Source organism: Pseudonaja textilis, chromosome Z (assembly GCF_049901715.1).
Source record: "Pseudonaja textilis isolate UNSWEBS1 chromosome Z, rPseTex1.2, whole genome shotgun sequence".
Lineage (NCBI taxonomy): Eukaryota > Metazoa > Chordata > Lepidosauria > Squamata > Elapidae > Pseudonaja > Pseudonaja textilis.
Window position 1 is genome coordinate 5,155,890 of NC_142008.1, and position 27,625 is coordinate 5,183,514.

Here is a 27,625-nt window from a genome sequence, read left to right on the forward strand (position 1 = left end):
TTAAGTGAGAACACTGTCTTTTTAAAGGTCCTGCCCACCACAATACGTGTGCCTGAAAGTCGGAGATAATCCTGATTTTGGCTTCACCAGCTTTGATACTTTTGGATGGGCTTTCCTCTCCTTGTTTCGCCTCATGACGCAAGACTACTGGGAACGCCTCTACCAACAGGTGCGTATGTAGCTCTTGTTTTAGTTCTCCGCAGCTTGCTGAAGTTGCTTTGCAGGACGCAAAGTCGGCAATGTGCTTTTCCAGGAGGCAACTGGAATTTCTTCTTCTTTTTCCTTGAAAAGGTTTCACTTCTCATTCAGGAAGGTTCTTTCAGTTCTGGTAGAAAATTAGAAAAATTCGTTTTCTTTGCAGCCATGTGGTTATTTGCACTCTGGGAGTCATTAAGGCCAACTGTATCCTCAGAGTCATCTGTATCACAGTGCAAATGGATGTGGAACCTTCTTGGGACTGCAGAAAGGCCTGTTTTCAAGGAAAAACAACAACAACAGGAAAGTCCAGTTCCTTTTAGATTTAGATTTATAATAGAGTTGGAAGGGACCTTGTAGGTCATCTACCCTCACCCAAGCAGGAGACCCTACATTATTTATGACAGATGGCAGTCCAGTTTCATCTTGAAAGCTTCCAGTGATGATGCTCCCACCACTTCCAAAGGCAACTTCTGTTCCATGGGTTGATTGTTCTCACTGTCAGAAAATTCCTCCTTATTTCCAGGTTAAACCTCTCCTTGTTCAGTTTCCATCCATTATTCCTTGTCTGACCTTGGAGAATAGCTTGACCCCTTCCTCTGTGTGGCAGCCCCTCAAATATTGGAAGACTGCTCTCCTGTCTCCCCTGGTCCTTCTCTTCACTAGACTAGCCATGCCCAGTTCCTGCAACCGTTCTTCATATGTTTTAGTCTCCAGTCCCCTAATCATCCTGGTTGCTCTTCTCTGCACTCTTTCTGGAGTCTCAACATCTTTTTTTATAGTGTGGTGACCAAAACTGGATGCAGTATTCTAGGTGTGGTCTTTTGGGACAACCATGACCTTGATGATTGAGAATCTCCATAGGCATTTACTCATACAAAGCTCTCTCCGTGCACACAACTATTCTGCCTGATAAAAACCTTAGTTCCCTGCTTGGCTGCTGGTGTTTGTTCTTTTTTTGACCTGATTGCAGAGTTTATTTACTGATTCAATAAAATGTTTGCATCCTGTCTTTGGTCCCCCAAGCATCCTAAAGTAACTAAAGATGGCAGCATGAATATTTTTAGCACAGGGAAGTATTTTTAATTATGATGACCTCCTGCAGCCTGAAGTGCCGCGAGGTTCACGCCACACAAGCAGAAAACTCTTTTCCCCAGTCTGATCTCATCCTAGGGAATGATGATAAACAGATTAAGCTACATGGAGTCAATGGATCCGTGCTTGGGAATCTCCCACAGATTGGAGGGATCCCTGCAGCTTGAGAAGTGGCTAGGCGTGTAGGCAATGTTAAATTGTGGGAAATACTCTGCAAATTTTAATGGAAAAAATTGTTTGGGGTCTACAACTTGTACTTTTGCCCAGTTCCTCTTATTTTGGAGTCTTAGAAAGAATGTGTCAGGGCTCCAATAAATCCCCCTAGCCGCATCTCAGAAAAAGTAAATTGGTTTATTAGAAATTGCCATGTTGGTGCGTGGCTGGGTGCAGCCAATACTAAATCACCTCATACATTTCCCCCTTGACCCTGGTCTTTCCCCCACCCCCTGGATGTGACTTCTCCAACAGGACACATCCATCTCCAAGAGTCATCCATCATGCTCTCCAACAACCTTCTTATGCTCCGACAATTTTGGGTTACTGAGTTGGTTATCTAGGCATTTCCAGAATGCCTTTTTTCCCCCACTCCCTTTTTCTGGCAGCTAAAAAGACCAAAGGAGTATCTTTTTAGTTGACAGAATGTTGAGCAAAGATTCTACATATAATCTGATGTTCATTGCACAGTTTTTGGTATCCCTGATTTTGAACACCTCAAGTTGGTCAAGATGCAGGATAGCTTGGGTCAGTCCTACTGTTAGACTGCCTACAGATTTGGGGTGTCGCAAAAGAGATGGGTGGACTTACCTCTCCACTTAAGGAGCAGGGAATTAGTCAATAGGCCCAGCCATTTGTCATCCCTTCACCAGGCAGGGCTACAAAGCTGTAATTAATAATCCCAAAGTCATTTTATTTATTTACATATCAGCTTTATTATATTTTTTATAAACAACTCCAAGAAGGGAACATATCTCCTTCTTCTTCCTATTTTCCCAACAACAACAACCCTGTGAGTTGAGGCAGAGTGATTGGACCAAAATCACACAGCTGACTTTTGTGCCTGAGGCAGGATTAGAACTCACCACCTCCTGGGGATTAGTTGAAAGTTACCAAGACAGTTTTCATGCCTAAGGTGGAACTAGAACTCACCATCTCCTGATGATTGGCCCAAAATCACCCAGTCGACTTTTGTGCCTAAGGCGAGACTAGAACTTAACATCTCCGATTTCTAGCCTAGTGCCTTAAACACAAGACCATACTGGTTGGTTGGTTGGCTGGTTGGTTGGTTGGTTGGTTCATTCATTCATTCATTCATTCATTCATTCATTCATTCATTCATCTATCACAAGACAGTGAATATAGCATTCCTTTCTCCATTTTTCTCTCTCACATTAACAGCAACCCTGTAAGACTGACAGGCCATAAAACAACCGAGGGACTTTTGAAGTGGAAAAAATGGCCTAAAATAAGTAGAACAAATGAATTTAATCCAGAGTTCTTGTACATAACTAACCCTCCTCCACTCAGAAATACTCCAGAAGTGTTTGGTTAAAGTACCATAGGCTAACAACAATGCACAGCACATTACACTGCTGGGAGAGAATGCATGATCTGATCCAGCTGAAATATTCATTTATCTTTATTATCCCATCCAACTAAGGAATGTACACCCTTTTCTGTGCTGAAAAAGAACCAGTCTGTTTCAATGTGTTTTTCTCATATTGTGACTTCCTGAGCAACATACACATTTTCATAAGGACAACGAGACTTTCTAGGCTGCCATTTTCCTGAGGTTGATCCACAGTTTAACCCAGTTGACCTAATCAAGTGACTTCCTATTGTCACACCCTTTGCTTGTCCAGCCATGTGGCTTTCTTAGCAAAATGCAACATTAAATGATCCCTTGGCCATTGTCAGCAACATATGAAGAATCGTTGCAGGAATTAGATATGGACATTCTAGAGAGAGAGAAAAGGACTAGGGGTGACATGTTATAGTATTTAAGGGGCTGCCACAAAGAAGAAGGGACAAACTTATTCTCCAAAGCACCTAAAGGCAGGACAAGAAGCAACGGATGGAAACTAATCAAGGAGAGAAGCAACTTAGAACTAAGGAGGAATGTCCTGACAGTGACAACAATGAACCAGTGGAAGTAATTGACTCCAGAAATTGTATCTGCTTCATCACTGGAGGTTTTTAAAGACAAGACAACCACTTGTCTGAAATGGTATAGAGACTACTGCTTCAGCAGGGGTTGGACTAGAAGACCTCCGAAGTCCCTTCCAGCTCAATTCTGATTGAATAAAATCAATCTTTGCCTTCAGCATCTTCCAATATCTCTGCTACCCAATATTTATTATCAAAATTTAAAACCCACCAATCTCCCTTAGAGAGGGATGTACAGATATAATTGCTTGCTTGCTTTAGCTGGGTAACTAAAATAAACTTTGTACCTTGGATAAGGATCCTGTAGAGAATATAATCTTTACGCACTGTATTCCTTGATGTTCAGTGTCCTACTGCCCCCAACGCTGAGACCGTACAGCAGGGCCTATAGAGCTAATCTTTTAGGTATTCTATTCCTATTCTGATTGAATAAAGGGGCTAAAAGTTTATTAATGTCTCTCCAGCCATTGTTATTTCAAGATGTTAAGTATAACATTTAAGCACCAATATTAAAAAAGATTCCCAGATTGCTGATTTCTCAATCCACTATAAATCTTGATTGCACATTTATCAAAACGATTAGACCCCTTAGCAGAGTGTGTGTTTCCACTGACATAATATCACACAGCTCTAGAATAGGAATAACTGGGAGGGAATGGTTGAAATTGAAACTCCTGAGGGCAGGACAAGAAGTAAGAGCTGGAAAGAGAAATCCAACCTAGCATTAAGGAGAGATTCCCTGACAGTGAGACCAACCAATCGGTAGAATGGCTTTCCTCCAGAAATTGCAGGTGCTCCACAGTGGTGGGATTCAATTATTTTTTTATTCCTGGTTCTGTGGGTGTGGCTTGGTGGGCGTGACGTGGCTTGGTGGGCGTGGCAGTGAGCATGGCAGGGGAAGGATACTGCAAAATCTCCATTCCCTCCCCACCCCACTAACCTGCTTTCCAGCTCCGTTCTCCTGTGCAGGGCAACAAAAGAAGACCCAGCCAATCAGCTGGGACTCAGGAGGCGGAGAATAGATGGGGGCGGGGCCAGTCAGAGGTGATATTTGCTGGTTCTTCGAACTACTCAAAATTTCTGCTACTGGTTCTCCAGAACTGGTCAGAACCTGTTGAATTCCACCTCTGGTACTCCATCACTGGAGGTTTTTAAGAAAAGTTTGGGTAAAGGATTTCTCTCCGCTATTTTTTACTTCTTTCAGCTTGATTGTCAATTACCTAGTGGAGATGCTGGTTCTCAGACCATACTAGGTTCTGTTAATGTTTCAAGGGAAGATAGAAACAGTATAAAGAATAATACAGTTTGATATAAAACTTCTCACAGTTGGTTAATATATTCTTCTAATTTCAGACGCTGAGAGTATCCGGGAAGATCTATATGCTATTTTTTGTGCTGGTCATTTTTCTGGGCTCGTTTTATCTGGTCAATCTAATCCTAGCTGTGGTCACCATGGCTTATGAAGAACAGAGCAAGGCCACTATTGCCGAAACAGAGGCCAAAGAGAGAAAATTTCGGGAAACCATGGAAATGCTAAAAAAAGAACAAGAGGTGAGTATAAGTCTGGTTGCTTTCATTAAAACGACTAAAAGAACATCGTGTCGTTGCAATTCTCTGCTTGTGACGGACAAGATAAACCTGCGCAGAGAAAGTCCAAAAAGTTAAGATGTTGGTTACAAACATGTAATCCCATTTTTACATGTTTCACGATATGCAGAAAATAGGGAGGAGCTTCAATGGTATGTTCATGGCTGCCGTGTTGACTTTTTCAATGATCTCTACCCTCCTCCGTTTGCAGGCTCCCCTGGGCTTGTGTAGCAATGATAGCAATAGCGCTTAGATTTGTATACCGCTTCCTAGCTTCTTTACAGCCCTCTCTAAGCGGTTTTTACAGAGTCAGCCTATTGCCCCCAACAATCTGGATCCTCATTTTACCGACCTCAGAAAGATTGGAAGGTTGAGTCAGCCTTGAGCCGGTCAGGATCGAACTCCAGGCAGTAGGAATGCAGAGTTGCCTGCAATATGCATCTTGGCCACTGAGCCTCCATAATTCTTATGCAACACTTTTATAAGACCATCTGGCTTGACTAGTTAAAGTAAGTTTGGTGTCTATAACAGAAAGGAGATTTATTTATAGGAAATTCTGATAGAGATAGCAAAATAGCCTACCTTACGAGAAAGTGAGACCAAGAATATATCTATGTGTGCCAGAAAAAGAAGAAGGAAGTGGCTCAGATTAGCAAGGAAGGAACATTTTGTATAGGGCCTGGAACTTCTTGTAGGAAAGATAGGATGAAAATTTCAAATAAATGAATATATTTGGAGACAATGCTAGGGAAGGAGATGGTTTTCTGTTATGCTTTTGAAGGTTATCTGGTTTGGATTTGCAACAATATACCAGATGTATTTTTAAAATAGAATAGAATAGAATTCTTTATTGGCCAAGTGTGATTGGACTCACAAGGAATTTGTCTTGGTGCAAATGCTCTCAGTGTACATAAAAAGAAAAGATACATCCTTCAAGAATCAAGAATCATAAGGTAATAATACTTAATAATAGTCATAGGGTACAATAAACCATCAACTTAATAGTCACAGAGCACAATAAGCAATCCAATCATACTAGGAAACAGTCAATAAAAAATATTGTAAGGATACAAGTGACAAAGTTACAGCCATACAGTCACAAGTGGGAGGGGATGGGTGATAAGGAGTGATGAGAAGATTAATAGTGATAGTAATGCAGACTTAGTAAATAGTTGGACAGTGCTGAGGGAATTATTTGTTTAGCAGAGTTATGGCGTTCGTGACAAAATTGTCCTTGTGTCTAGTTGTTCTGGTGTGCAGTGCCCTATAGCGTCGTTTGAGGGTAGCAGTTGAAGCAGTTTATGTCCGGGATGTGAGGGATCTGTAGATATTTTCACAGCCCTCTTTTTGACTCGTGCAGTATACAGGTCCTCCATGGAAGGCAGGTTAGTAGTAATTGTTTTTTAATGCAGTCCTAAAAGAAGAATATTGAACATTTTACAATTGAGAAAAGACTACAATGACTTTGGGAGTCTTTTAGACAGCCAAGGTAAACCAGCAGCTGTAACTGCGAAGTTATCGTTATAAATAGTGATCTTTAAAAAATGTATGTGAAAATAGAATTACATAGTTCCCTTTCACTCTTTCTACAATCTAGGAATTAAACGCCAAAGAAAATGACAGCATGTCTCTTAGCTCCTTTGAAGTGTCTCCAGCATCCAAGGAAGACAAAGAACGAAGCAACCGAAGGAAGAAACTGTCCTTAGGAATGGAAGATTCGGGGCCAGCATCAAACGACAGCCATCGGAAAACAGTACATTAGCGTTAGGTTTTGCTTATATATGATACAGGTAGTCCTCAACTTAACAACAGTTCATTTAGTGACTGTTCGAATTTAAAACAGCACTGAAAAAAGTGACTTATGACCGTTTTTCACACTTATGACTGTTGCAGAATCCCCTTGGTGATGTGATCAAAATTGAGATGTGTGGCAAGTGATTCATATTTATGACGGTCACAGTGTCCCAGGATCATGCGATCCTCTTTTGTGACCTTCTGACAGGCAAAGTCCATAGGGGAGCCAGATTCACTTAACAATCACATTGCTAACTTAACAACTGCAGTGATTCACTAAACTGTGGCAAAAAAGGTTGTACAAGAGGGTAAAACTCCCTTAACAACTGTTTCACCTAGCAACAGAAATTTTCAGCTCAACTGTCACTGTAATTTGAGGACTATCCCTAATACCCTTTTAACTTTCGAAAAAAGGCTCTTGCAAAACGGAAAGCTTAAACTGTGGGAAAAAAATGTACCGATTGAGAAAACTTGATTCCAGTATGCAATTTGTAATCACTAGTTGCTGACTAAAAACTCTTGCGTGGAAGTTTTTGGCAAATTTACTTCAAAAAGTGACTTTCAATATCTTTTTCTGTGACCTAGAAAAGTATTCCAACCACATTGTGCAAACTGATATGTGTTTTTTTGTAAAAAAATAAATAAAATAAAATTCTCCATTGCCATGTCCCCAAAGTAATCCTAAAGGTGTTTTTTTTTCAAATGGAAATTGGACTTCCTTGATTTTTTTTTTTCTGTGAAAGCATCTATGGAAATTCTCAATCATCCAGATCATGGTTGTGCCAGTGAGCCCCCAACCTTTTTTGTGCCACGGCCCGGTACCGGCATCACAAAATGATCCACGGCCCGGTACCAGCATCAGCACGCATGACAAGGCAAGGCGAGCCGAGCGACTGGCCAGCCAGCCGTCCCCCGCTTCTCCCCGCCACCTTCAACTCCTCCTTTGTACTTTTTTTGTGCTTTCTTAATCTCCTCCGCCATCAGGATGGCTCTTCGTTCGAAGCCGCCCCCCCCTTCGATGAAACTAAGGCGCGAGGATTCCTTCAGGACCCAAACGCTGCTTTCCAACCGGAAAAGCTCACCTGGAAGCACTTTCTCATCAAAACAAGATGGCGGCACCCAGCAAACTGGCGGCCCAGTAGAAAATGAGCCATGGAATGGTACTGGTCCAGGGCCCCGTGGTTGGGGACCCCTGCTATAGAAAGCTAGCACCCATTCCTTTCCTAGAACAATGAAATATTATAGGAAATATTAAAAAGGCTGGATATTATACCTCTCTGGAAGAGAACAGGAGAAATGTGCTTTTAAAGACAAAGCAGTTCCGTGCCCTCCCCCCCATTTCAGCTCCAAGGTGATGGGATGAAAACACGGCCCTTGTGACATGATAGGATTAGCCCTCTACCCATCTAACAGCAGGGCTCGCTGCATTGCGAAACCACCTGGGGACATTAAATCAACCCCCAGTATAACCAGACTTATCTCAAACAAGCTCTTAGGATTTGCACATGACCCCTACAGCAACCAATAAGCTGCCTGCCCTTGTCACAGGAACAGGAAGCTCCAATTCAAAGCCCAAGAAAGAGTATAAATCTCTCTTCTGTACCTCTGTCTCCCACTGTCTCTCTCTCTCTCTCTCCATCTCTTCCATGTGGTCATCTACCCAGAATCACACATGCTTGGTGGTGGTGCTTCTCCATTAAACCATCCTTCCAAGCAGCCTCCAAGTTTCCAGTGTCTTTCTTCCCACTTGGAACTGAACCCTGATGGACATTTCTTGCAACAGTGCTTTTTAAAAAAGCAACTGAACTTTCCCAGTTTTTTTTCTTCTTGAAAATGTTTTGCTTCTCAGTCAAGAAGCTTCTTCAGTTCAACTGAAGATCAGAAGAGTCATTTGGATGAGAAGTGAGATGTTTGCAAAGGAAAAAAATCAAAAAAGTCCATTGATTTTTGGGAAAGCAATATTGGGATAAACGTGACCTGAATGATTGAGAATCTCTATAGATATGTCCCCAAAGTAAGCTGAAGAAATAAATCATGAATAACATTATTTATTGAAGGGGAGCCTAAGACATATTTATGCTGCATTTTGCAGTCTATAATTTTATTTGTGGGGTCCTTGGTACCCTCTGAGCTTGGTTGTTTTCTTGCAGGCATTTCATTACCAAACTAACTAACACCAAGTGCTAGTGGACTATCTGCAACCAAACTCATATTCTCCTTTACCAGTAATTTATTTATTTGAAGAACTTCCCTAGTTGATAGAAACCAACGTATGCCAATATTGTGTTGCATTTCGTTTCTCCCATCCTTGTTCCCTGCAGATCTTCAGCTATGGTTGTGGGCCTTCTTCAAACCCATCAAAACGGAGGCTAAGTCATGGGAATATCTTCAGTTTCCACCTATCAGGGAAAGAGACTGGATCCAAGGCCGAATTTGGGGATGATGAATCCAACAGTGTTGGGGAGATGGAGCTCCAACGTGGCTGTACTTTGCCTACACGTATAGTAAGGCATCCAAGCACCCAAAGTCAACCCGGCTATGGATCACATCCGGCTACTCCTAACTACATGCAGTCCAATAGATGGAATGCCGGAGATGATTGCAACGGGATGATCTCCATGGTGGGACCTGGTGGAATGAGGTCTTTGAACACGGACTCTCTTTCAGAAGAAGGCATGCTGCTTCCTCCTGTGATGGAAAATCCTAGAATGAGCAGCCAAGTGAGTTGAAAATATTAGCAATTATTTGCTCTTTCATGCAAGGCTATGCTTTAGAGAATAGAATAGAATAGAATAGAATAGAATAGAATAGAATAGAATAGAATAGAATAGAATAGAATAGAATAAGGGATAAGAATAGAATAGATTAGATTAGATACTGGAATGAAGAATAGAATAGAATAGAATAGAATAGAATAGAATAGAATAGAATAGAATAGAATAGAATAGAATAGAATAGAATGTAGTAAAATAAAATAGAATGGAATGGAATGGAACGGAACGGAACAGAACAGAACAGAATAGAATAGAATAAGGGATAAGAATAGAATAGATTAGATTAGATACTGGAATGAAGAATAGAATAGAATAGAATAGAATAGAATAGAATAAGGGATAAGAATAGAATAGATTAGATTAGATACTGGAATGAAGAATAGAATAGAATAGAATAGAATAGAATAGAATAGAATAGAATAGAATAGAATAGAATAGAATTCTTTATGGGCCAAGTGTGATTGGACACACAAGGAATTTGTGTTGGTGCAAATGCTCTCAGTGTACATAAAAAGAAAAGATACATTCGTCGAGAGTCAAGAATCACAAGGTACAACACTTAATGATAGTCATAGGGTACAGTAAGCAAAAATCATACTAGGAAACAGTCAATATAGATTGCAAGGCCACAAGCAACAAAGTTACAGTTCATACAGTCACAAGTGGGAGGGGATGGGTGATAAGGAGTGATGACAAGATCATCAGTAATAGTAATGCAGACTTTGTAAATGGTTGGACAGTGTTGAGGGAATTATGTGTTTAGCAGAGGAATGGCGTTCAGGGAAAACTCTCCTTGTGTCTAGTTGTTCTGGTGTGCAGTGCTCTATAGCGTCGTTTTGAGGGTAGGAGTTGAAACAGTTTATGTCCGGGATGTGAGGGATCTGTAGATATTTTCACAGCCCTCTTTTTGACTTGTGCAGTATACAGGTCCTCGAAGGCAGGTTGATAGTAACTGTTTTTTCTGCAGTCCTAATTATCCTCTGAAGTCTGGGTCTGCTTATGATGCAGATACATTACAGTTGTACACATTGTTATACATTTGATAGAGATGTTTTTTAAAGGACCCCAAATAGGGAACACAGGCCAATGGTCCTTTGGGACAACACAGGCTAATAGATTTTCATAAAAGGAGGTAATATCTGTGTGTGTATATCAACTGTACTGCATAGCATAAAAGTAGTCTGTCATGCCCCATCGGAGCCTGAATCTGCGGAGGAGGATGAGCTGGATGTATATCAAGGGGGGCTTCATTGGCTTTGGAGGAATGTGGGGAGCAGCAGGACAAGGCAGCCCAGGGTCTCTCAGGATTGGGACGACTTGTTATCAGGGAGGAACGGGGGCAGGATGGCAGAGGGAGAGCAAGCAGTATAGTTGTATATTAAAAATCACATTTGCAGTTTGCAATGTACACATTTACAATTTAAATCCTTCTTCAGTCAAGCCGCTCTGCGCATCAGATGAGCAGTAACTCACAAAAACATCTGTCTTTTAAATAAAAGTCTGAAAAAGGGTGACGGGATTTCTTTGGATTTTTGGCTACTTTTGTTGGAATGTGTTAAGAGATTTAAAGTTAGCAGCTGGAACAATGGAGTTGTACAATGAACCAGAACAAATAGTTACAGTTGATTGATGGGAGAGGGCTGTCTCCTGCATGAGGCAATCTCCACTGTGATTGGTTGCTGTGGGTGTGGAGTGGGCGTTACCCTTTTTCCCGCCTTTTTTCTTCTGCAGGCTCTGCAATTTACCTCACGATGCTCCTGTTGGCCTGACTATCTTATTCACTGCATATATCGATGTAAAATATACTTATTTATATAAAACTACAAATTTGTGGCAGCATCTCTGACTTCGTTTGGACACCCGCTGAACAATTTTATGACAGAATACTACCCTTTAAAAAAGATAGTAGTAAAATGTGATCTGAAAGGAAAAAAGTGATGCCAAATATAATATTATGTAACATAATACTGCATAATACTGCATAATAATATAATACTGCAATGTCCTAACACCCTTATTTCCTTATCTGTTTATTAACACCACAGTTCTTATAACACCTCCTGCTCTACAGATTCTGGGTGGCATGCAACAGAGCAAAAATAAATAAATACAGAATTGGGGTTAAATTAAGGATGCTTTTTGTATTTACTATCCACTTCTTCAGAACTAGCTATAATTTTTTATCAATTTGAAAAGGAACACAGAAAGGAACACAAGGTCAAGCAAGTCAATATGTTCTATAGCTTCTTTTTTAGCCAGAAATGGCTGAAAAGTTGAACCATTTGCTGTGTACCAGAAATGCCATTATGTGACTGTGGTGCATGGGTGTGTGTATGTGGGTGGGTGCACACGCAAACATGTCACCATCAGAACTTTGGGACATAAGTAAGCTTGGGAGCAGAGGTGGTATTCAGCCGGTTCTGACCAGTTCTGGAAAACCGGTAGTAGAAATGTCGAGTAGTTGGGAGAACCAGCAGTAACCTTCCCCCAGGAGTGGGGAGGGAATGGAGATCTTACAGCAGGGGTCTCAAACACAATTTACCTGCGGGCCGCTGGAGGCAGAGTCTGGATGAGGCTGGGCCGCACATAGAAGTGTTAGGCAGCCAGTGATGCATGGAGAACGCACTAATATTATACTTTCATATCATGGTGGGAGCCACAGGATATCATCCTGTGGGCCGCAATTGGCCTGCGGGCCGCAAGAATGAGACCTCTGTCTTACAGTATCCTTCCCTGCCATGCCCACCCAGCCATGCCCACAGAACTGGTAGTAAATTTTTTTGATTCCCACCACTGCTTGGGAGGTTCATTGTAACTTCAAACAGTTGCTAAGCGACCAGTTGTAAATTGAGGACTACCTGTATGGAACTCAGATTTCAGTTTCATGAAACCTTTGACTTGCCTGATGGTATAAATGGTCCTATCTGTGTCCAAAGAGCAGGAATATTTACAACTAAATCAATTGTTTTGTATCTCTATGCAGATGTCTTTGTACGATGAAGCTAACAAGATGGTCCAAGCTCATCGACTGTCAGTTGATTATTATAACCAGCCACTTCAGAGACAACGGGCAGCGAGTGCGGTCAGCATTATCACCAGTGTCCTTGAAGGTACAAGCTTTCTTTTGCAGAACTTTTGTGGATAAGCAAGGTGATGGTTAAGTGAGTCCCTGCCCGATACATGACCTTTTTGCCATCATTGTTAAGTGAACCATGCAATCTTTAAGTGAATCCAGTTTCCCGCACGGACTTAGCTAGTCGGAAGCTGACTGGGAAGATAATAAATAGCAATAGCACTTAGACTTATGTACCGCTTCACAGTGCTTTCCAGGCCTCTCTAAGCCAGTGGTCGCCAACCAGTGAGCCGGGGACCACTGGTGGTCCGTGAGAAAATGTTGGTGGTCCGCAGAGAAATGTCCCCCACAAAGCACCCCCAAAGCAATTAATCCAGGCTGTGCAGGAACACAAGACTGTGTTGCTCACATGACCCACCCACCCACTGCCCCCATCCTTTGGCCGAGCGCAAACCTTACTTTGAGTAGAACCACACGAGCTAGAACTGGAAGGTAAGACCAATGGCGGGGAAGGAAATCCACCCCAGGGTGGCTTGCTGATGTTGGTGAGAAAGTTGGTTCCATATCCCAGAGCTGCAGTAGTCACAGGATTGGCCCTTTGGTCATCCCAGAGCAGCTGTTCCTCCACCTGGGTGCACTGGCCTGCCGTGGACTGGAGGAGCTGCTCCTGGATGACCAAAGGGCCAATCCTGTGACTACTGCAGCTTTGGAATATGGGACTGACTTTCCCACCAACGTCAGCAAGCCACTGTCCATCACAATTCATATGAATGGTCCACGGGATTTAAAATGATGAGTTTGGTGGTCCCTGAGGTCCAAAAGGTTGGTGACCCCTGCTCTAAGTGGTTTACAGAGTCAGCTTCTTGCCCCCAACAATCTGGGTCCTTATTTTACTGACTTCAGAAGGATGGAAGGCTGAGTTAACCTTGAGCCTGGTGAGATTTGAACTGCCAAATTGCAGTCAGAAGGAGCCTGCAGTTCTGCACTCTAACCACTGTGCCACCTTGGCTCTTAATGGGCCACCGGGCTCTTAACTGATGATCACATGACCCTGGGACAGTGCAACTGTCATAAATACATGCCAGTTGCCAACCACCCAAATTTTGCTCATGAGACTATGGATGTGTTATAATGGTCGTAAGTACAAGGATCAGTCCTAAGTCACTTTTTTCATGGCTGTTGCATCTTTGAATTATCACTAAATGAATGGCTGTTGAGGACTGCTTGCATAAGTAAGATTATTACTGTAGCAATTCATTTCCAGTAGAAAGTGTAAAATTTGGAAAATCTGTTTTATTTATTTATATTTATTTATTACATTTTTTATGCCACCCATTTCCCCCATGAGATGATTGTGGGAGCTGTATTTATTTATGGTCTGTTATTTCAAATTTTTTACAAATGCTTGTATCCTAACTTTCTGTTGTATGGGATTTGCAATGAAAAGTCTTTCTTAAAGACATAAAGAATAGCAGCTGAAAAAAAACCCAGCTTGATTGCTAACCATTCAAATTCCTACAATTATTGAAGTAAAACATGTTTTATCTAATGTCAGAATTTCATCAGAGATCATTGGATCTTTTCAGGGAATAAGCTGCAGAGAAGTAAAAAAAGGGAATACATTTTGTACATTCTCAACCAAAGTTGAAAGGTTGGGCCATACAAACAAATTACATGAGTAGATTAATAAATAATTCTTCTTCTTCTTCTTCTTCTTCTTCTTCTTCTTCTTCTTCTTCTTCTTCTTCTTCTTCTTCTTCTTCTTCTTCTTCTTCTTCTTCTTCTTCTTCTTCTTCTTCTTCTTCTTCTTCTTCTTCTTCCTCTTCCTCTTCCTCTTCCTCTTCCTCTTCCCCTTCCCCTTCTCCTTCTCCTTCTTCTCCTTCCTCTTCCTCCTCCTCCCCCCTCCTCCTCCTTCTTATTTAGAGCTTGAAGAATCAGATCGAAAATGGCCTCGCGTCTTGAACAAGTTAGCCCGCAAGTATCTTATCTGGAACTGTTGCCCTCTGTGGCAGAAAATAAAGAAGAAAGTGGGTGTGGTTGTGATGGACCCCTTTACCGATCTCATCATCACACTTTGCATTGTGATGAACACTCTTTTCATGGCCTTGGACCACTACAAAATGACCCCCCAGTTTGAGCAAGCTCTTTCGAGTGGTAACATGGTAAGCAAACCCAGAAGCAGAAGATAATCTACCCCTGTTTTAGCATCCGTAAGTTGTTAAAAATTGGGTTGATCCCTTGGGCTGGAGTGTTAGGAGATTTCTATGGATTTCTTTTTCTTCTTGATTTGAAAGACAAAAGGATATCACTGGATCTTTGGCACATGGGATACTGATTGCTGTTGCAACTTCTTTGCTAATTATTTCTGAGAATCTTAATTTGCTGTCAGCTGACCAAGGTTATAGTTGCAAAATGGGAAGATGTGACTTATATAAAAATATTAAACACGTTGCTATAAATAAACTAATCTACAAAGAGACACACGATGCAGAAGGATGCTGCTTAGAACTACTCCCATCTCCATCCCTGTCCCAATACAGGTAATCCTTGATTTACGACTACAACAGAGTCCAACATTTCTGTGGTTAAGTGAGACATTAGTTAAGTGAGTTTTGCCCCATTTTGTGACCTTTCTTGCCAAAGTTATTAAGTGAATCGCTGCAGTTATTAAGTTAGTAACACGGTTGTTAAGTAAATCTGGCTGCCCCACTGACTTTGCTTGTCAGAAGGTCACAAAAGGTGATCACATGACCTTGGGGCACAGCCAAGCACCTGAATTTTGATCACATGATCATGGGGATGCTCCAAAGGTTGAAAGTGTGAACAACAATCACAAGTCACTTTTTCAGTGCTATTGTAACTTTATATGGTCCCTAAATGAACTGTTGAAAGTCGAGGACTACCTATATTGATAAAAAGGGGGAAAGCCTTTGATTGGGTAGTCATGGCTGCCATCTTTATTTTTTCAATCTTCCTGTTGACTCTTCTCTGTGTCTGTATTGATAATAATAAAGCAACCAATCATGGATCACGTGACTGTGACAAACAAGGGCTTAATTGAATATATGGAAGACTAGGAGAAAGTCAGTTTGTTCTAATCGTGAAGGCCCAGGAGACAGTAGGTTCTAGTCCCGCCTTAGCCATGAAAGCCAACTGGATGACATTGGGCCAATCACCAGGAGACAGTGAGTTCGAGTCCCGCCTTAGCCATGAAAGCCAACTGGATGACATTGGGCCAATCACCAGGAGACAGTGAATTCTAGTCCTGCCTTAGCCATGAAACCCAACTGGATGACATTGAGCCAATCACCAGGAGACAGTGAGTTCTAGTCCCGCCTTAGCCATGAAAGCCAACTGGATGACATTGGGCCAATCACCAGGAGACAGTGAGTTCTAGTCCCGCCTTAGCCATGAAAGCCAACTGGATGACATTGGGCCAATCACCAGGAGACAGTGAGTTCTAGTCCCGCCTTAGCCATGAAAGCCAACTGGATGACATTGGGCCAATCACCAGGAGACAGTGAGTTCTAGTCCCGCCTTAGCCATGAAAGCCAACTGGATGACATTGGGCCAATCACCAGGTGACAGTGAGTTCTAGTCCCGTCTTAGCCATGAAAGCCAACTGGATGACATTGGGCCAATCACCAGGAGACCGTGAGTTCTAGTCCCGCCTTAGCTATGAAACCCAACTGGATGACATTGGGCCAATCTCTAGGAGACTGGGAGTTTTAGTCCTGCCTTAGGCATGAAACTTTGCAGGATTGTTGTTGTGGGAAAAAGAAGAGGAAGAAGGAGTATTAGGTATGTTCATCATCTGTAAAGTAATAAAGGCAGAATAAAAACATCTCATAAACATGGAGCAGCCCTCACCTTCCTTAGGACTTGACATAATTATTTCTTCTTTCTCTAAATCTGACAGATTTTCACAGCCATTTTCACGGCAGAAATGATCCTGAAGATCATCGCCATGGACCCTTACCATTATTTTCAGCAGCGTTCGAATGTCTTCGACAGTGTGATTGTCCTGATCAGCATAGTCGAACTGAGCACGTCGAGCGAGACGAAAGAGAACAAGAAAGGAAAAAAGGGCGGGAAAAAGGGCAGCTATTCTGTCCTGAGAACTTTGAGACTGGTAACTGTTCGTTCTGTGGCTTCGGAGCTGTAGGTAGTCCTAGACTTACAACCACAATTGAGCCCAAAATTTATGCTGTTAAGTGAGGCATTTGTTAAGTGAGTTTTTCCTTCATTGGACGACCTGTCTTGCCTCAGCTGTTACGTGAATCGTTGCAGCTGATAAGTTAGTGGCCCGGTTGCTAACTGAATCTATCTTCCCCATTGGCTCTGCTTATCTGAAGGTTGTAAAACGTGACCGGGTGACACTGCAACTGTCATAAATACGAGTCAGTTGCAAAGGGCCTGAATTTTGATCACGTGACCATGGGGATGTTGCAAAGGTAGTAAAAACAGTCATCACGCATTTTTCAGTGCCCTGGTAATTTTGAACAGTCACTAAATGAACTGTTGTAAGTTGAGAACTACTACCAGTAAATGGACAATAATTTATGGATTACTGACAGGGATGGGATGAATGTTTAAGAAAGGGAGTCATGATTGTGGCTCTTTCTCTCAACTTTTTTGACCTCTTGCTTCCCCTAGCTACCTTTGAACTCAGAACCTGACAAATTATTCTGTTGGTGTTAAAACTGATTTGAAACTGATTTGACCTTTTTGTCTTCAACAGCTGAGAGTCTTCAAGCTGGCAAAGTCTTGGCCCACCTTAAATACCCTCATAAAAATCATCTTAAATTCGGTGGATGCTCTGGGCAACCTCACCCTGGTCTTAGCCATTATCGTCTTTATTTTTGCTGTCTTTGGGATGCAACTGTTTGGGAACAATTATAAAAACTCCTGCAAGAAGTTAGACCCCGCTTGCAAACTGCGCTGGCACATGGAGGATTTTTTTCATTCTTTCCTCATTATCTTCCGGATCCTGTGTGGGGAATGGATTGAGACCATGTGGCACTGCATGGTTGTGGCTGAGCGGTCCCTGTGCCTGCTGGTCTTTGTGATGGTGATGGTGATTGGGAATTTAGTGGTGAGTCTCCCTGCGCTTGCTTCCTTCTCTTTATTGTCTGCCTGCCTCTCTCTCTCTCTCTCTCTCTCTCTCTCTCTCATCTATCTATCTATCATCTGTCTGTATCAGTCATCTATTATTTATCAACAACATCTATCTCTCTATCTAATCTATCATCTGTCATCTATCTATCTATATCTATCTAATCTATCACCTATCTAATCTATTATCTATCTATCATCAGTCTATATCAGTCATCTATTATCGATCAATATCTATCTATCTAATCTATCATCTGTCATCTATCTGTCATCTAATCTATCATCTATCTATCATCAGTCTATATCAGTCATCTATTATCTATCAATATCTATCTATCTAATCTATCATCTGTCATCTATCTGTCATCTAATCTATCATCTATCTATCATCAGTCTATATCAGTCATCTATTATCTATCAATATCTATCTATCTAATCTATCATCTGTCATCTATCTGTCATCTAATCTATCATCTATCTATCTATCATCAGTCTATATCAGTCATCTATTATCTATCAACTATATCTATCTCTCTATCTAATCTATCATCTATCTGTCATCTAATCTTTCATCTATCTATCATCAGTCTATATCAGTCATCTATTATCTATCAATGATCTATCTCTCTATCAGATTAGATAGATCATCTGTCATCTATCTATCTATCTATCATCTAATCATCTAATCATAATTGGCATCTCTTAACTTTTTGCTTTGTCCTTCTGAGGTCCTCAATTTGTTCATCGCCCTTCTGCTGAATTCCTTCAGTACCGATAACCTCAACCAGCTCCCAGAAGATGACAGGGAGACCAACAACTTGAAGATTGCCTTTGCTAGGATCCACAGAGGGCTTCATGTTGCAAAACAGGCCACGTTGACCATTTTCTTCCGGGCGCTGGGGTGGAAGGGGAAAGCCGCCACCAAGAAAGTAAAATGTGACTCAGAGAAATGTGAGGTAGAACTGAGAAACAATGGCCATAATTTCAAAGAAGGCCACAGCAGCCCCCAAGGGCGTGAGAAGAGCAATCAGGATGACTTCATCTCCAATCCCAGCGTATTTATCTGTGTTCCCATTGCTCATGTGGAAACTGATAGTGATGCCTCGGAAGATCTGGGCTCAGTTGTGGGGACGGAGTGCACGAAGCAGGTTAGTAGCTAGATACGGGTCATCTCAGCAGGCCACAAAGTCACAGTAGGAGATTCCTACGTGGAGAAGTTGAAACTACCATCTCTGAAGAAGGCGATGGCTAACCATGTAAGGATAGCTATGATGGGTCCATGAAATCATCAGAACTGAGCTTGATTCCAAATTATAGGTCTTCAAATGGAACTCAAGCCCGAAATGTTTTTATTATGAATAATTAAAGGAGAATTTAATTAAAAAAAACACCAAATATATTATAGTACATATAGTGACAGTGGCAAGAATTGCCTATGCACAAAATTGAAAATTAGACTTCCAAAGGTGTGGTAATAAAGAAAGGGTTGGACTATGCGGAGATCGTTAAACTTACATTGGAACTGCAAGCTGGAGAAGAATCAGAATATTATACTGTCTGGGATAAGTGGTATAGCTGGTTAGACAAGAGAAATAAGAATTAAAAGTATATATGTATGTATGTATGTAGATATAAGTGAAAATGTCGATGTCGTAGTGTTGTAAAGAATGCACAAAATAAAAAGAATAAGTCTGATTCCAATAAGTTATTTTTTTTAATTAGTTTTTTTCCCTTAGAGCAGTGTTTTTCAACCTTGGTGCTCCAAGATATCTCTGAACTTCAACTCCCAGAATCCCCCAGCCAGCATGTTGTTCGCAGGGAATTCTGGGAGTTGAAGTCCAAACATCATCATATTGGAAAGGTTGAAAAATGCTGCCCTAGAAGGTCAGTACTGATTCATCAATATCTCCTGGCTTTGCCGCTTACCTGGAAACCAAATTATTGTCAGAAATAGCAAATCTGACACCTGGCAAAAGAGTTAAAATGTATGACTATTTCTCCACATCTTCTCTTTCTATGTTAGAATTTAGCCAGATCCGTAGGCAGAAATGGTGGTAAATAAATTCTGGGAAGATGCATATACTATTTTGTACCATCCTTTAATCATTTTGTAGGCTTCTCGGGGTGACTATAATAGTGAGATGGATGGCATATACGTTTAATAAATGAAACTTCTTTCTCTTCTTTCTTGGATAAGCAGTTGCAACATATCTGCAAGAGTGTCTAGAAAAATAAAATGGGATTAAAGCCTTTTTGTGGGATTTTTTTGGGTGTGTGTGTGTGTTCCTTTTCTGTGAATATCCAGTGACAGAAGGTTGAGCTGTGAGGGTATTTGTTGGAAAATGGTACAGGTTGTCCTTGACTTACGACCACAACTGAGCCCCCGATTTCCATTGCTAAGCAAAGCAGTTAAGTGAGTTTTGCACCATTTTATGACCTTTCCCGAAACAATGGTTAGGAGAAACACTGCTAAGTTACTAATGTAGTCATTAAGTGAATCTGGCTTCCCCACTGACATTGCTTGTCAGATGGTCACAAAAAGGCCCAGGACGCTGCAACTGTCATAAATATGAACCAGTTGCCAGCATCTGAATTTTGATCGTGTGACCTCAGGGGTGGTGCATCGGTCATAAGTGTGAAAAGTGCTCATAAGTCACTTTTTCAGTGCCCTTGTGACTTTGAATAGTCAGTAAATGAATGGTTATAATTTGAGGATGACCTGTATATAGAAAAGAAAAAAAATGGTGAGAATCCTGTTTTTTAAACTCTGTTTTTTTAAGCATCTGTAGGGTTGGTACCCGCAAAAGACATGTGTGTGTGCCACGGATCATATGGCTGTGGCCGCCATGTTAGTAGCTAAAGCAACCAAGGCTTATTAAAGTCGTTTTAAATCCCAGCTGTTGTGATTTTCAGCAGGAAAACCAGTTGCGCTTGAGGGGAGAAAAGGCCAAAAGCTGCGAACTCTGGAGCCGGACTTCAGAAATTTCTATCCCTGAAGAAAGAAGTGTACAAGCCTCCAAGGAAAGAGAGGTAAATACTACTCCCCAATCTACAGCCAAGAAAAGTGTTGCCAGTGTGATATATTGATAAAGTTCAGGTATAGTTGAAGGTGTAGCAGAAAGCGGGGCGGAGTGAAGAGAGGATCCAGCCTAGAATCTCTACATAGCCACAAGGGCACCAAGCCCAACGCCCCTTGAATGCCATTAAACTACTAGCAGTCAGTTGAGAAGATTCCTGTGTACAAGCTTAAATCAATTTAATTGGACCTTCCACATGGGAACCTGAACTCTCATCCTCCCATATGGGAATTATCTGGGGGACCAGCGGCTCAATCTCTTTCAGCCCACCTTATCTACCTGTACATCCTCAACTCACAACAGTTCATTTAGGGACCGTTTGAAGTTACAACATCACCCCCAAAAACTGATTTGTGACCATTTTTCACATTTACACCCCCCTGGTCATACGATCAAAATGCAGATGCTTGGCAGCTGGATCATATTTATGACAGTTGCAGTGTAATCCAGAGTTACGTGACTACCTTCGGACAAGCAAAGTCAGGCCAGATTCATTTAACAGCCGTGTTACTAACTTAACAATTGCAGTTATTCACTCAACCACTGTGGCAAGAAAGCGCGTCAAAGGTGGTAAAATTTACTTAATGACTGTCTGGCTCAGCAACAGAGATGTTGGGCTCAATTGTGGTCATAAGGCAAGGACTACCTCAATATAGGCAGGATTGAGCCTTGAGATTCCAGTGACGTGCTGGGGTCTAAATAAAGTTAATAAATGAGGATAATGACGACAACCTCAACAGTAGGTCATGGGGATATTGCCTATTGTGGCTATGGAACCAAGTGAGTTTGAAGTGAGTGATTTGAAAAGGAATTCTTGGAAGTCCTCGACTTACAGCCATTTGTTTAGTAACCACTTGACGTTAAAATGGTCTGGAAAAAATGTGGCTTATGACCAGTCCTCGAAAGTATGTCCATTGCAACATCCCCATGAATACGTGATCAAAATTCAGATGTTTGGCAACTGATGTGTACTTACAGCATCCTCGGGTCATGGGATCCCCATTTGCAACCTTCCTCAGCTGGCTTCTCCCAAGCAAAGCCAAGGGAAGTAAGTGTAAGCCGGATTTGCTCCACAACCGTATGATTCACTTAACTGCTGTGATTTGCTTAACAACCATGGCAAAAAAGATCATAACAATCAGGCACAAATCACCGAACAACCTCTTCGCTTAGCGGCATAAGCTCTTTTCACAGTTATGATCGTAAGTGGAGGACTATCTGTACAGTAACCCAGGGGTGGGCTTCAAAAAATGTTAGCAAAGGGCCCGGTTGCTGGGTGGGCGTAGCCATGGTGGGTGTAGCCCAGTGATGGGATTTAAAAATTTTTTAGTACCGGTTCTGTGGGCGTGGCTTGGTGGCCGTGGCAGGGAAAGGATATACTGCAAAATTCCCCCTTCCCTCCCCACCCCGCTAACCTGCTTTCCAGCTCTGTTCTCCTGTGCAGGGCAACAAAAGGAGACCCAGCCGATCAGCTGGGACTCAATGGGAGGCAGAGAAGAGAAGAAGGGTTGGTGGGGCCAGTCAGAGGTGGGATTGGCCGGTTCTCCGAACTACTCAAAATTACCACCTCTGGCATGGCCTAGTTAGCCTCCTGCACCCTGGCAAGAGAGGGCATTTTTGACCTCCCTGGGCTCCGAAGGCTTTCCTCAAGCTCCCAGGAGGGGGGAAGCAACCTCCCTGGGCTCCGGAGGCTCTCTGGAAGCCAGAAACGGGCCCATTTCTGGCCTTCCCGTTTTTCACCCTCCCAGAGCCTCCGCATGCGCCCTGCCCTTCACCTGCGTCCAAAATGGGCCGTGTGGGGACTCCTGGGAGGGGGGGAAAAGGGGTGGGCGGGGCCAACCAGAAGTTGGATTTGGGGGTTCTCCAAACTGCACAGAATCTTAGCTAAGGGCTCTCCCAAACCCCTGCGAACCCCCCAGCAGCCCAGCCCTGCAGTAACCAGTCAACGTCCCCATAGTTAAGGGGGATTGTTTCAGTATCTCGAGAGGAATTTACAGGTCGTCCTCAACAGATGACCAGAACTGAGCTCAAAGTTTCTGTTACTAAGTGAGACAGTGGTTAAGTGAATTTTTCCCCATTTTATGACTCTTCTTGCTACAGTTGCTAATTGAATCATGCCGTTCTCAAGTTAGTCACACGGTCGTTAAGTGAGTCCGGCTTCCCCATTGTCTTTGTTTGTCAGATGGTCACAAATGGGGATCACATGACTCTGGGCTGCTGAAACCGTCATAAATATGAGTCACTTGTCAAGGAGCCAAATTTTGATCGCATGGGATGCTGCAATAGTTGTATGTGTGAAAAAACAATCGTAAGTCCCTTTTTTTCAGTGTCCCTCTAACTTTGAACGGTCACTAAATGAACTGCTGTAAATCAAGGACTACCTGTATTGACTAAGGTTGGGCAGAGATCAAAATCTGCCTAACGCATCCATGGGTGTGTTCAGTCATCTGGCAATGGCCTCTGAGAAAAGAAGACATCTGGTTGGGTTTAAAGCAGAGGTCCCCAAACTTGGCAACTTTAAGACTTTAAGAATTCTGGGAGTTGAAGTCCACAAGTCTTAAAGTTACCAAGTTTGGAGACCTCTGCTCTAGACTAAGTCATACCCAAATCCCACAACCGTTCTTTGTATATTTTAGTCTCCAGGCCTTTAATCGTCATAGTTGCTCTTCTGCACTTTCCCCCAAAGTCTTAACATCTCATTGTTCGCTTCTCATCCAAGAAGCTTTTTCAGTTTGGGGCAACCATGCCCTGGATGACTGAGAAACTCCATAGACCTAAAGTTCTTTAAATTCATGTCCAGAACAGTTGAACCTCCGCCAGAATCACTCTCTGCATGTGCTGAAGAGGCACAAGTCATTCAGCGCAAATCCTTTAAAACACACACGAGTTGAAGTCCACAAGGCTTAAAGTTGCCAAGTTTGGAGACCTCTGATTTAAAGGGTTATATTCTGCAAATTACTTTTGCCATTTGAGTCCAGATCATTGCAGAATCCCCACGCTACCATTCCATGTTTTAAAAAATGGTGGCGCCTTCTCTAGGCCCTTAATCTAGGAATGCCAAGGGTCATCTGATCCAAGAGAAACATCTGGCCTGTCTTTTTGGTTTTGCAGAATGCCGGCTCAACCAGTTGTTCAGAAGGCAGCACTGTGGATCTGACAGACCCTGATGAATTCCTGAAGAACATCTCTGAGCTAGATGATGTTTTCAAGCAGCCAGACAATTGCTTCCCAGAAAGTAAGGAGCCCCTTGACAGATTTATATCGTTTTATAGTCATAAACACGGGTGGATTGCTAGAGCTAACCATTGCTAAGCAAGGCAAGGCAAATTTTGGGGTCAGTTCTGGTTGTAAGTCAAGGATCAGCTGTACCCCTATGAATTTTATAAATTTTTCCTCCCACATCGATTTAAGCTGCAGTTGCTTTTGAACACTTCTTCATCCAGAAATGATGGTTTTCATCACCCCAAATTATCTGGCCAACTAGATTAGTTGTGTTTTCTCGAAGAGGTTCACCAAGCATCTTGAAAGACAGGATGCAGAGCTAAAAAAAATACTATTAACCTGTTCATGAGAATTGTCTTTGTGAAGTAATTTTACATTGTGACTTCAATGTCTCTTTCAGGATGTGTTCACCATTATCCTTGGTGTTCTGTGAATACTTCTAAGTTTCCAGGGAAAACATGGTGGAATTTAAGAAAGACGTGTTACCAAATTGTGGAACACAACTGGTTTGAAAGCTTCATTGTGTTCATGATTCTGTTAAGTAGTGGAGCGTTGGTATGTTAACTCTCTTTTTCTTTAACGTTATCTGAATCAGGAGAAAGGAACTTGTCCTTTCCAATAAGGAACAATGTAGACCAAGGGTCTTCAAACTTGGCAAGTTTAAGACTTGTGAACTTCAACTCCCAGAATTCCTAAGCTAATATGACTGGAGGAGGAATTCTGGGAGTTGAAGTCCACAAGTCTTAAAGCTGTCCAAGTTTGAAGACTCCTGATGTAGAACATAGTTTCCCAACCTTGAGAGCTTTAAGATGTGTGGACTTCAACTCCCACAATTCTCCAGCCAGCATGCTAGCTGGGAAATTCTGGGAGTTGAGGTCCATCATCCTGAAGATGCTGAAAATGAGAAACACTGATGTAGACTGGTAGTCCCCAACCTACAGCCATTTGTGAAGTAATCATTCAAAATTATAAAGTTACTGGAAAAGGTGACTTATGACTGTTTTTCACACTTTTGACCATTGCAATGTCCCCATGGTCACGTGCTCAAAATTCAGGAGCTTAGCAACTGACTCATATTTCTGACAGTTGCAACATCCCAAAGTCAAGTGATCCCCTTTTGTGACCCTTTGACAAGCAAAGTCAATGGGGAAGCCAGATTCTCTTAACAGCCATGTTACTCACTTTACAACTGCAGAGATTCACTTAACAACTGTGGCAAGAAAGGTCATAAAATGGGACAAAACTCACTTAATGGTCTTATTTAGCAACACAAATTTTGGGCTCACTTGTGGTCATAATTTGAGGACTACCTGTAAACAAAAGGAGGGCAGTTTTGTTAAAAATCTGATCCCTCACCGCTCTACTTTTTAGGAATAACACAAAGGTCTGGATCTCACTCTACCGATTCTATGATTCTTTTGAAACAAAGCTCATTGTTTTGAAGATCTGGTTGAAAGTCTAATCAAAGTTTTCATGGGAAACCATTTATATAGCAATAGCACTTAGACTTATACACCACTTTATAGTGCTTTCCAGCCCTCTCTAAGCGGTTTACAGAGTCAGCCTATTGCCTCCAACAATCTGGCTCCTCATTTTACCCACCTCGGAAGGATGGAAGGCTGAGTCAAACTTGAGCCTGGTGAGATTCGAATTGCCAAATTGTAGGCAGCTGGCAGGCAGCAGAAGTAGCTTGCAGTACTGCACTCTAACCACTGAGCCACAGAGACTCCTCTGCTTATATCTGCTTCCTTCATAGTCTGCTTTTAAATTTGATTAGTTTTTAAGTTTTTGTGTTTTTATTACTTTGAAGGCACCAACCTATCAAAATGAACTTTTTCACCCATTTCATCAGTGCTCAGGATTTGCTTCAGTACCTTATTAATATCAATGGTGGGGAAATGAATGACAGCTGCCACTGAAAACTGAACCTGTCTTGGATCATTCTTCATGGTTCCGAAAACCATGTCTACAATGTGAATCGTGTGTCCAAAACAACCATGGCAGATTGTTCCATCTTTACACAGCAGAATAGAATCTGCAATCATAGAAAGATAATTTGAAAACAGCACAGATAGTCCTTGAATTATGACCATTCATTTAACAACAATGTGGGTCCTTGGCAATTGCCTTATATTTATAACAGTTGCAGCATCCAAGATCCATGGGATTGCAGTTTTTGATTTTCCCAGCTGACAAGGGGGAAGTGCCTGATTCACTTAAAGATTGCACAATACACTTAGCAATTGCATGATTTCTTTAACAACCGCATCATTTAGACACTGATATTCCATCACAAATGTGGTCATAAGTTGAGGACTACCTGTACTGGGGAGCAATGTAGACTTAGGGGATGTTACAGGCATCCATAATTCTAGACTAACTAAGCTGTCAGTCAAATTTGATTGGTTTTGTGACATCATCACATGTATTACAAGATCCTTAATTGGCTGAGAACATTGAGAGATAGAATGGAAAAGGAAAGTGGGTTAAAATAGTAGCTAAAGCAACAAAAAAGAGAAAGAATTGTTGTGATCAAAGTAAAGCATAATAAAAGGGGTGTATATTAAAAAAAAAGTTAGAAGTTTCACAGACTCCATTTTCTCACCCTCAATTTTCATGGATTTTCTATTTATATTTGCGATACCTTCCTTGCGTTATGTCTAATGTTCCAGTATATGTGTGTGGGTGTGTCTGTGGATGTGTGTGTGTGAGTGAGAGAGAGGGAGGAGATAGAAAGGGAAAGGGAGAGGGAGAGAAGGAGGGAGAGGGAGAGGAAAAGGAAGAGGTTGAGAGGCAGGGAGAGAAGGAGGGAGAGAAAAATAGTAAAAAATAAGAAAAATAGTACGTTTAATAATAAATTTAATAACGTTCTGCAAATATAACACTCATATGTTCATTCTGATCTCAGGCATTTGAAGACATTTACTTGAGCGAAAGGAGGAATATTAAAATCATGCTGGATTATGCTGACAAAATCTTCACCTACATATTTGTCTTAGAGATGTTGCTGAAATGGGTGGCTTACGGATTCCACAAATACTTCACCAATGCCTGGTGCTGGCTGGATTTCCTGATTGTAGACGTGAGTCTTGCAGCTGAATTGGAACGGATCTCATTGATTTCCGAGGGAGCATGAAGTGGATTGTCAAAATCTTGGGACAATGGAGCCAACTCACTGAAGATTTCAGTTTAGATGGGGCACACGCTAAAGCGAAGCATATTCCTATTCATATTCAGAGGAGGAAGGAAGAGGGTGGAAGGGGAGGAGAAGGAGGAAGAGGGAGGGGGAGGAGGGGGAGTAGAAGGAGGAGGAGGGAGGGGGAGGAGGGGGAGGAGAAAGAGAAGGATCGTTTTTTACAAGTTTTGGGCTGCTTAAATTTGGAGAACGGGAACTGGCTGAGAGCTATTGAAATGTGTAAAGATGTACTGTGCAAAATGAAGCCTGACATGAAGAAAGGAGAAGCAGCGCCATCTGGTGGGTCCCAGAAGGCAAATCTGCTCCACCTCATCCCTGGAAGGATCTGGCATGA

The 27,625-nt window shown here is 42.0% G+C and overlaps 1 protein-coding gene across 1 annotated transcript in view; it reads left to right on the top strand.

Annotated features, from left to right (window-relative positions):
- Positions 1 to 27,625, top strand: part of LOC113447981 (sodium channel protein type 5 subunit alpha-like) — a 60,906-nt gene that overhangs the window by 13,624 nt on the left and 19,657 nt on the right. The window contains 14 exon segments of the mRNA XM_087917881.1: positions 28 to 169; positions 4,807 to 5,004; positions 6,638 to 6,793; positions 9,156 to 9,554; positions 12,592 to 12,718; positions 14,605 to 14,843; positions 16,601 to 16,813; positions 17,423 to 17,776; positions 18,525 to 18,944; positions 20,710 to 20,826; positions 23,767 to 23,781; positions 23,985 to 24,108; positions 24,496 to 24,650; positions 27,004 to 27,177. Coding sequence (XP_087774007.1) covers positions 28 to 169; positions 4,807 to 5,004; positions 6,638 to 6,793; positions 9,156 to 9,554; positions 12,592 to 12,718; positions 14,605 to 14,843; positions 16,601 to 16,813; positions 17,423 to 17,776; positions 18,525 to 18,944; positions 20,710 to 20,826; positions 23,767 to 23,781; positions 23,985 to 24,108; positions 24,496 to 24,650; positions 27,004 to 27,177 — 2,833 coding nt within the window.